The sequence below is a fragment of the Glandiceps talaboti genome, chromosome 9, assembly GCF_964340395.1.
Source record: "Glandiceps talaboti chromosome 9, keGlaTala1.1, whole genome shotgun sequence".
Taxonomy (NCBI): domain Eukaryota; kingdom Metazoa; phylum Hemichordata; class Enteropneusta; family Spengelidae; genus Glandiceps; species Glandiceps talaboti.
This window is the reverse complement of record NC_135557.1, coordinates 8249209-8260330: the sequence shown is the minus strand read 5'-3', so window position 1 is coordinate 8260330 and position 11122 is coordinate 8249209. Positions and strand designations below refer to the sequence as shown.

The following is an 11122-nucleotide window of genomic DNA, read 5'->3' as shown; positions in this document are numbered from 1 at the left end:
TTGTGATATATAGATGGCGCTCGTCACTAGAAGCTCAACCGACCTACCTACCCTAATTTTTAAAATCATGTTATCGGAAACAAACATTTTTTTTCAAATGAAATTGAAATTTAAGGCGTGGTCAGAAAAAACTATAATATATGTAATAAGTATTACAATGGTATACGATGTAGCCCGAACAACCGTTCACTGATCAGAATTATAAAAATGACATTGTGTCTGACAATAAATTGTGGTTTCAGCTAAAACTGACTCATGGTCAATAAAGAAGCAACGTTGTTTCAGAAATATGATGGTAGAAAATACAAAATAATGGGATTTTTATTGCAGGTTCAATGAACTTTCTATAGGACAAGTCATAGTGATTCCAAACAACTAACAAAATGGTGGCCGATCTTCGACGTTGATCATGTCAAGTTATTGTTACAAGGCTAATTCTAATTTCTTTTATTTTGAATAAAATTAAGTTGACTCATTTCCGGTTTGATAGACAGTTTGCTTATTTATTTTTATTAAAAAAAAGATCACTTCAACCATTTCGTTGTGTTTTCTTTATGAAAGGTAATCGAACATGAACGAGTGTTACCACTGTAACGTATGGCTGAGAATGACTCTCTTCCGGGTACTTGGGATTGTCGACGTACGGAAACTAAGATGGCGATTAATACATTTCTTCCCTATATATATATCTACTACAACTAGTACAAGTTGAATGTTGTTGACTTAGTAAATTTGTTAGAAAATTGAAATTCAAATTGCCTCAAAATTATTTTAGATCCCTAGTTTATTTCATTTATCATTAACATTTTCCAGGGTTAAAGCTGTAAGACACTGGAATTATTTATAGCCAACCTCAAAATCTTCTTTTTTTCTTTTTCTTGTGTGCATTTCCGTCATTTTTTTTCAGAGATTTTGTGCAATTTTTCATAACAGTAGATTTTTGTTATAAAATGGTGACTATGGTATAAAAGTACAATACATTACCAACTTCTGTGTAAAATGTGTTTTATAGTGAGATATCATATGAAACCAGTAACCACTTTATTACATCGCTAAAACAAAACTGCATAGTGAAGAACTGAACCACTTCTACATGTCACCAAAATAAAAAAAAAAACAAAAAAAAAACAGCGGAGCTATTCTGACCGATAGGTCGCTTGTTTACTTATTTCGTCACAGAATTTTCTTGACAGACTTCCATGAACTTGCAATGTACTGTTTAGTACTACCCATGTTTACACTATCTTGATCACAGGGTGTTTAGAATTGCACAACTGTTACAAAGGAACCTCTATCTCCACTTGTGTATTCTATCACATTGAAGAACAATATATATATTTAGTTTCCGCCTATCTTAGTAAATCGAAGACTCGATTACCAGCGTCATATAATTATGTATCTTAAACAACAATTTATTATAATGATATCAACAAAGATACACAAAACAAATATCAAAAAAGGAACAAGCTTCACAGAAACACAATAGTAATAGTAATATAAGTACATACCATATATATACGTAAGGATAGTATTAGAGATGGTATATCGGCAGCTCAGACCTTTTTTTAAAAACAATTGTTAGATATAATGACGTCACTTGAAATACTATACACCCTAAGCAGAATTGAATCACCTTTGGATAAATATATGTCTAAAAAATCCAATCAAATTAATTTTGAGGTCCGCACCCAAAAGCTAGCACCCAAATGAAATCACTATTTTAAACTACTACTATACTACGTATGGATAGAAGATATATCTGTCTAATTATTGGTATTTTAATAATTTCCAGTGAATATGTTGATGGACGTCTGACCGAAAACGTAATGCTCCAATTACGGCAAGCTTTTTTAAAAAAAACACACATTATAGTTGTCGTATGACAAAAACATGAAATATACCCTGGGGGTGTATACTTATGTACCGTGGTTTTGACCCCCCCCCCCCCTTCGACTCATGTAGACTGTTGAGTCTTGATTTTTAAAGCATTATGATGTAGAGGTTTGGCCCACCACCTCTTTGAATGAACGTACGACTTTTGAACTTGTTTTTAGTCATCCTTATACTATCGGAAGTAGGCGCCCTGTTGTCCCCTGTTTCTGGTTAAAATGTAGACTTTTGGCCCCTGTTTCTGGCTAAAATGTGACCCCTACTTTTGAATTTTTGTAGAGTTTGTGGTTGTCATTTTTGTCCACCAGGGTACATATATACCCATTTCCCATATATAAAAAAATCATTCGTTCCTATGACCATTTACTTCCATGTCGAGAGCCTGTCAGCAAGATCCTTTCTCCCAATTTTAGTTAGTGCTTCTTCAAGAACTTTAGTATCTGTCTGTTTTAGAACACCCAATTCCACCATCTTATTGAACAAGGCGTAAGGCTCCGTTATAGCTTCAGCGATCCCCTTTGGTACTGACATTTGTAAAACGTGCTTCAGTTTATTTAATTCGCCTGTGAAAGATAAATGAAAGTTAAAACATATTAAGGGGACATGGTCTGCAATTTGTAAATAGTTTTCGTCATTTTTGTTTCAAAAAAGTAAAATCTTACCTTAATGTTACCCTTCGCTAACATTTGTCTAAAAAAAGAGTAGCCACTGGCAAAACTCCTACAACATAAACTGCTGTAGTCAAATGATGTCATTTCTTTCAATAAAATGAGAACACAGTATCACAGTAATTACTACAGTAGGTTTTGACAGTGACTTCTAGTCTTTAACAAATGACAGTGAAGGGTAAAATATAAGTAACCTTTTATTTGGAAACAAAACTGATGAAAAATACTTACAAATTGCAGACCATGTCAACATATCATTGACAGTAAAAATTCCTCCTTCTATTTTCCGTGAATCATACAATTTACCGATACTTCGCATCACACATTTTTTTATGTTTTCAATTTCCATTTCATAATTTGGAAGACCAGGATTACCGACTTTAGGTGATGGAATCTCGACAGGTGGATAAACTTTCATAAAAGCCTTGCAAACAAATCTTAAAACTTATTAGTTTTTATCGTGACATGTTTAATAAAATAAGAATGTTCATGATTTTGTAGTCTAGCCACTCCATTCTGGTTCAATTCCGATTTTCGAACAGTATAGCAAATATTTGTGTCGCATGACGTGCAAACAAATAAGCTTTTTGTGAAATGTGAAGATTATGTTATGTTCTGTTTAATTCGTAAACAATCAACTTATTTTGTTTTCGCCCAATGTATACGTACTACACAGCTCCACCGTCTCGGCCCAATGCCAGACATCTTCAGTTGTAATGTTACGTGGATGTAGAATTAGACTCACCATCCCTTATGTCATCCGATAGCTCCAGAAGAAAGTTGAGGAATGGATCTATCAAGGACTTGTTTGGACCATCAACACTGTCTTGGGACTGAACATCATCGGAGGTATATAAAAAAGAAGAAGTAAAATATAGGAGAAATAGAACAATAAACTCTCTCTCTCTCTCTCTCTCTCTCTCTCTCTCTCTCTCTCTCTCTCTCTCTCTCTCTCTCTCTCTCTCTCTCTCTCTCTCTCTCTCTCTCTCTCTCTCTCTCTCTCTCTCTCTCTCTCTCTCTCGCTCTCTCTCGCTCTCATCACTTTATTAAGTAATAATAATAAACAGCGTCTTCTATCATGGAATGAATACGACCGACCTTTTTCAGGTGAAATTTCTCAGTATATCCTAAACATATGCTGTGCGTTTAAAGTCTGCTCGCCCTCAGATTGAAGTTCACTATCCGCATCTTTATTACATGGTTATTAATACTTGCCTCTGTCTGTTTTCCCTCCTCCTTAGTTGGCTGTTTTTCATTGTTATTTCCTTTTCCATCCACTTTGACGTTGACATTAACGTTAACTAAAGCGACCTCTGGCGACTGTATCTGATAATTGAAAACATATACATATGGAATCCAACTTCACAAGTTGGTAGGTGGTAGATTTTGCAAATAGAATATTGTTACCACAAGGCTTATCATGTACATAATCACACACGACAATTTAACTGTTTTTAAAAAATATATATTTTGCAATATTTGTCCACATTTTTGTTGTATTTGTGAATAGATTTAACGGATTGTAGAGATACTATGTATAGGCTATTGTAACATATAGGCTGGTTATTTTCTTTCAATAGACGTCTCATGATGTAATGAATGTCAGCTTAAAATTCGTGAACTTTGCACGATTACTGGGCCAAAGTTCTTTATATTGCAATATTACGTGTATGTCTCAAATTCTTATTACTTCACATATATGTCAAACCTGTGTCATTATAACTTACGTTTTGATAGCCCTCCTCCAGAAATTTTCTCCTGTCAACACTAGTTTTACGAACTTTCAACTTTGAATTCCCCTGTACCTTGATATTAGATAAAAGGCAATGTATATTAATCAATTTGTTGTAATGTTAGACAACGTAAATTAAGCTCTGGGAACTAGTTCAATGAAGTCTGTAAATTCGTAATATTTTCCCGCAGCGAAAATATAATGATTTACAGTATATTGTACATGGTTTCAAAGTCAAGAGTATACTTTATTAGTAATACTTAATTTAGAACGGTAATTTTAAAATGATTGCCATGCTTTATCCGGAGAGAGACGGTATAATTAAATCATTGCGTAATCAAGATCTGTAAAGTAGGTGAATCAAAATGCCGCATTCGTTTCAAATTTATCGGTCCAAGGGCAAGTAACTCTATACTGGTGTCCTACCCACTTACCACTCTTAGTATAAAACCTTGAATATTATTTCGCAATGTGTTCTTCTTCAGCCCAGGAAAACACAAGTGACCCAAGAGGGCCTTGTCACTACGAGTCGCTAGAGTAGTAGTGGCAAACATTTGGGTCACTACAATTGTCAGATGAATGAATACAAACATTGGGGAATAATATAATTAACTTCCCTCAAGCAAATGTAGGAAACATCGGAAAACTAATATCGATTTGGTATGTGTTGATGTATATTTCGAACACCGCAAAACCAGTGCCGTATACACGGGTTTTTATGACGTAGAACGACCGAGATATATCATATATATTTGAGTACATAGTAGAACACAATTTGTTATATTGACAGCATAACTAATGACGTATACACGGGTTTTCGTGACGAAGAACGGATATATAATCTATATTTGAGTATGGTAGAACACAATTTGTTATATTGACCCGTATATGAACTTGAGACGACATATGTATGTAGGAGATCCTTAAAAGACATCTCAAATTAGCTTACTTGAGTGTCACTGTCTTGTAGAGGACTTGCAATTGCGTCTTCTTCAACCACTCCTTCCTTTGGTCCATTGTCTGAATTAGGAGACTGTTTTGTCCCGAGTAAACAGAGAACAAATGATGAAGTTTGACACAGAGTCTTAGAGAACTAACATTTAGTTAGAATAGCTTGTATGCTTGTTCTGGTGGTGGCAGTCCCAGACGTTGCGTGTGCAGCGTGGTATTTTTCAAGCATACTGTGTAATAAACCTGTTCACTAGTGATGTTGTATTTCTATTCAGGTGATTAAAAATAAGAATTTATTAGTAAAAATAGCAATAGTAGATATTCTTAGAGCAAACTGGGAGACATTGTGATATAAAATACTAACTGTATAAGAGTCAGCTTCCACGGCCACTTTAACTACACTCGGCTTTCGGTATACAACGAATGATTGTTCTTGTATCTAGAAAAGAACGACACAATTTACATCGAAACAATATCAAATTTCAACACGACTGGTTTAAAGCAAAGCAAACCGAGACTATTAATACAAATATGCGTTTGGCTGAATTAAATGAAAACAACAAGGGGGGGGGGGGGGCAACCCCTATAGACCAACATATGGTAAGGGTCCCTTGGAGAGGGGTATTTTTTGTGCTCACAACGTATGACAAATGGTATACTTTTCAGCATACACGGGTATAAAAAATTAGCAGATTTCGTTAACAATGTAGTGTTGTGATGTCTTCTTGTGGTACTTTCTTTGACACTACATTGTATTTAGTACCATTGACGATGGTAAGATGAAAACATCAATATATCATCAACATAATGTGTCATATTGTTGCAAATTGAACAGCAATCCATGATATCTATTTTGTGCGATACAGTTGATATGAGAAAAGGTATCATTCGGATTTTTATTATGAGAATTGTTTGGGTTTGGAGGTCTCAGAGGAGTTCCCCCACCCCTCTGTACCATTTTATACTTAGATGCCCCTCTTCCCGCAGTAACACAGTTGATCTAATCTAATCTATGCTAATATAATATAACATAACATAACATAACATAACATAACAATATAATATAATGTAATCAAGGACGTAAGTCAACAATGCTGGTGTATATCAACAATGGAATATAATCAATTAAGACAAAATGCAGAATTTTCATATGCATAGAGGGAGGGAGTGATGATGTAGCAGTTAGCCTGGATGATGATATTAGAATTACTTCTGTTTTACTATCATTTGACAAGGGTTTATTAGATGTACCCATTCCTCAGTAATACAGTTTTATATGGTTTCGATAGTTTGATTAATTTGAGCGATTTTGTCTTCTTTTAATAATTGGTTGTCATCTGCAAAAGCTAAAGATGTTCGGTGTACTCAACAAATACGGAGAACAGGGCCAAGGACCGAGCATTGGGGGACACCAAAAGGGAGAGCTGATGAGGTTATTACTGTTTGAATTCTAGCAGAGAAATAAGATTCATACCAGAATATGGAGCAGATTAAGACATTTCAAAAATACTGGGCTGTGATGTGTTGTGCTGTGCTGATATGTAATATAATATAATATAATATAATATAATATGATATGATATGATATGATATGATATGATATGATATATGATATGATATGATATGATATGATGTGATGTGATGTGATGTGATGTGATGTGATGTAATGTAATGTAATGTAATGTAATGTAATGTAATGTAATGTAATGTAATGTATTACTGTATAGCAGGAGACTGTGTTGTTACAGTATTGTATTGTAAGAGCTTTACAAACTCACGGGATGAGAAAAGCGGACATTTTCTACATCGTTCATCTCTTCTTCTTCATCTACGTTTCCTCCAACCTGAGGTTCTTCCTGTTGTTGTCTTTGGTAGTCTCTTCTGCACAGCTTAACATTGCCTCCGTCTTTCAAACACCTATAAATTGCAATAATTGCTAAAATGCCTAAAACACCGGCAATGACAGACACTAGAACTCCTATCAATACATTAGTGTCTTCTTTTCCACTGTGAGTCCCTGCTGTATTGTTGTTCAATGGATGTGGTGATGTAAGTTGTGATGGATCTACAGCTGATGTAACTGTAAAAAAAAACGATGAGTATTTGTACTCAACATATATGTATAAATGGGTACATGGTAGAATATTCAGTCTTATGCGCTTACAGAAGCTACAGTGGGTTGCACAGACAACCCATATGTACAAATGGGTACATGATAGGCCAGAGGTTGCCTTGTGAAGGATTTTAATATTCTTATGCGCTTACAGAAGCTACAGTGGGTTGTACAGACAGCCTTGGTGCATAAATGGGTACATGGTAGGACAGGGGTTGTCTAGTGAAGGATTTAGTCTTATGTGCGTACAGAAGCTACAGTGGGTTGTATGCTCCCAAAGGAGTTGAGGATACCATACAGGGTTGTTTTTACGATATATTTGTTTCCTCACCTGCCAGTGTTATTGGTTGACTCTCTATGATGTAGCAATCCTCTTCAATGATACAGGAATAGCTACCCTGGTACTCTAGATGGAAACTATCAAATCGCAGTGTCTTACCCGGTCCTGGGTAGAGATAACTCTTTCCATTGATCTGAATATAAGAAAATAGTATTAATTATTAAATTAATTTTTGATAACTATGTTTTATGGTTGTTATATATATTCAGGACGGAGATGACTTGCAAAAACACGAGATGCATAATTATTCTTAATGTGACATTTGCCTTGTAGGTAAATAGGTAGACTGAAAAAGTGAAATGTAGAGAGGTACATGTCTGTTAATTTTTCTGATTTGAAATATTTATAGCATGGAAAAACGTACTGTCACGTGATTTGGTTTTGATTCACCGGTCATGTGATCGACATATTGTAAGTTATTAAAACATCTGTAATTTTTATCAGTTGGAAGGCAGACGTGTTATAAAGTTCTATTTTTATTCGCAAACATTAACTTTAACTACACGTCTGGTTAAATTCTTCTTTTTTTTCGTATCATACCTGAAGACGTTTTTGATTTAAAGTCCACCTTGGCTCTCCGTGAATTTCCGATGAGACATTGCACTGTATGAGAGCAGTATCACCATAGTTACTTGGATGTTCCAAAATTACCACGTTTGCCGATTGTTTACCTGAATATTAGATATGAATGATTATTAGGTCGACGTAATGCACGGAATTGTGGGAATTATGATAACAAAGTAAGCGTATTTTCCATAGAATGGACAACAGCTGTACAGATGCACAAAAAAGAGGTTTCTTTTATCATGGTATTTGTTGAGTGGCTACAGAAAAGTCATTCTAACCGAACCTAAATTGTGCAACCTGAGTAGATAGGCTAATCAATACGAATGCTATTGATTGAATAGAATTTAGGAGCTCCTCACTTTCTTTGTTTCCCAGAATGCCTCGCCCCATTGTACTGCAGATTTCTTTTAAGCTATGCATGTTGACCAATCTGTATCATTTATATTTGAGAGAGGTCGCACAATGCAAAATTTTCCGGAGATGCCATTTTTGGGGCCTTTACCATATAAAGACATACATCTCAGATAACGTCGACCTCTCATTTTAATACTGTCATATTAAATTTTAATAAACTTTAATGACACAGTTTGTTTATTTAAGTCTTATGCCGGAAAGTTTATTTTATTTATTTCGGGTGATATGACTGTGCGTCAAGTCACCCTTAGCACTTGAACTGTAACTATTATGGTGTCAAGTTGTAGAAGCTAATTATTAAACGGGATTTTAAACTTGATAATTTCAAGATGCGATATTAACAACAGGTGACACTTTTGTAGTCTTCAGAATACAATTGTTGCCACTTTGTTGCAAAACCAATACAGATTAGAAATTTAAAAAATGATAAATGATCAGATCATGATTATAATCAAATATAAACGTATTTCAATTGACGATTTACCTTGTACGATGACATTAATGTCTATCTTCTCAGCTTCATCTTTCTCTAAAGTTGTTATAAGAACATAGCGACCAGAAACTACACAGGACATATTAAATACTATCAAGAAGTAATCGTTATTAGCAGCTAAGGCAATATCTCCCTCCAGTTCGTCTTTCCAGAGGTGACAACGATAGGCGTCTCCATCGGTCAGCCAAGCACTCGTCAGTGGCGTATTAGAAGTGGCGTTCATCAGAGTTATTTCTGTAGCCTTGGTATGGAAGAGACGACCATAGACTGATACGGTGACGTCATTTTCAGCAGTGATTTGCCAGGGCTTGGAATCTGTGTCTGCAAACAAAATATGTTTGATCCATTTGTTGATTGTCAATTAGCTACGTCTTTAAAGGAAAAGTCCAGTCAGACTTATTTTTACCTTTAGTACACTTGTATTGATTACTGCTATCAACTTAAAGAAAAAAGTCCAGTCAGACTTATTTCTGTCTTTAGTACACTTGTATTGATTACTGCTATCAACTTAAAGGAAAAGTCCAGTCAGACTTATTTCTGCCATTAGTACACTTGTATTGATTACTGCTATCAACTTAAAGGAAAAGTCCAGTCAGACTTATTTCTGCCATTAGTACAGATTACTGCTATCAACTTAAAGGAAAAGTCCAGTCAGACTTATTTCTACCTTCAGTACACTTGCATTGATTGCTGTTATCAACTTAAAGGAAAAGTCCAGCCAGACTTATTTCTGCCATTAGTACAGATTACTGCTATCAACTTAAAGGAAAAGTCCAGTCAGACTTATTTCTACCTTCAGTACACTTGTATTGATTGCTGTTATCAACTTAAAGGAAAAGTCCAGTCAGACTTATTTATACCTTCAGTACACCTGTATTGATTGCTGTTATCAACTTAAAGGAAAAGTCCAGTCAGACTTATTTCCACCTTCTGTACACCTGTATTGATTACTGTTATCAACTTAAAGGAAAAGTCCAGTCAGACTTATTTATACCTTCAGTACACCTGTATTGATTGCTGTTATCAACTTAAAGGAAAAGTCCAGTCAGACTTATTTATACCTTCAGTACACCTGTATTGATTGCTGTTATCAACTTAAAGGAAAAGTCCAGTCAGACTTATTTATACCTTCAGTACACCTGTATTGATTGCTGTTATCAACTTAAAGGAAAAGTCCAGTCAGACTTATTTATACCTTCAGTACACCTGTATTGATTACTGCTATCAACTTAAAGGAAAAGTCCAGTCAGACTTATTTCAGCCTTCAGTACACTTGTATTGATTACTGCTATCAACTTAAAGGAAAAGTCCAGTCAGACTTATTTCTACCTGTTGTACACTTGTATTGATTACTGTAATCAACTTTAAGCTTACGTGACTTGAGGTGACAGCATAGTACATCTACCTTGATTTTTAACTCAATTTTGAAATCTTGTAAAGAAATTCCTCTGCACATAATATAGTTATGCTCATTCATATTAGAAAATTCCTGCACGGATGTATGGGAAAACTATTGGTTATGACATCACAATTTTCATTTTCGTGACAAATAGAAATATTTCGTCGTTAAAGTGGCCATATGGATGAGAATTGGGTACTTGTTTTTGACTTTTGATCTATAGTACAATTTTATCTTGGCTTCCTACTTGAAAAAATCAACATGAAACAACATTGACAATGGCTGTGTTTGTAATTCAATACATTACAAAAAGCTACAATAAGTGTGAAACGTTCGTTATTGTACGTCCAATAACAAAATATTTTGTTTACACATTTATCTCTCTTTTGCAATGTATTGAGTTACAAACACAGACTTGGAATATGTTGTTTCACATTGATTTTTCAAGCAGGAAGCCAAGATAAAATTGTTTTATGAATTAAAACCCAAAATAAATACCCAATCCTCCTCCTATGGCCAATTTGAGGTGACGTCAACACCAGAGATTTTATAAAA

The 11122-nt window shown here is 34.8% G+C and overlaps 1 protein-coding gene across 2 annotated transcripts in view; it reads right to left on the bottom strand.

Moving 5' to 3' along the window:
• Nucleotides 1-472: 472 nt before the first annotated feature.
• Nucleotides 473-11122, bottom strand: part of LOC144440138 (uncharacterized) — a 14728-nt gene continuing 4078 nt past the window's right edge. The window contains exons 6-15 of one of the 2 annotated variants that reach the window (XM_078129405.1): nt 9160-9489; nt 8235-8365; nt 7686-7827; nt 7020-7321; nt 5606-5680; nt 5240-5323; nt 4286-4363; nt 3774-3884; nt 3304-3391; nt 473-2453 (exon numbers count right to left, since the gene is read on the bottom strand). In XM_078129405.1, the coding sequence (XP_077985531.1) occupies nt 2254-2453; nt 3304-3391; nt 3774-3884; nt 4286-4363; nt 5240-5323; nt 5606-5680; nt 7020-7321; nt 7686-7827; nt 8235-8365; nt 9160-9489 (1541 nt within the window). In that variant the 3' untranslated portion in view covers nt 473-2253. Of the gene's footprint in view, nt 2454-3303; nt 3394-3773; nt 3885-4285; nt 4364-5239; nt 5324-5605; nt 5681-7019; nt 7322-7685; nt 7828-8234; nt 8366-9159; nt 9490-11122 lie in introns of both variants that reach the window. The other variant, XM_078129406.1, reaches the window with a different exon arrangement.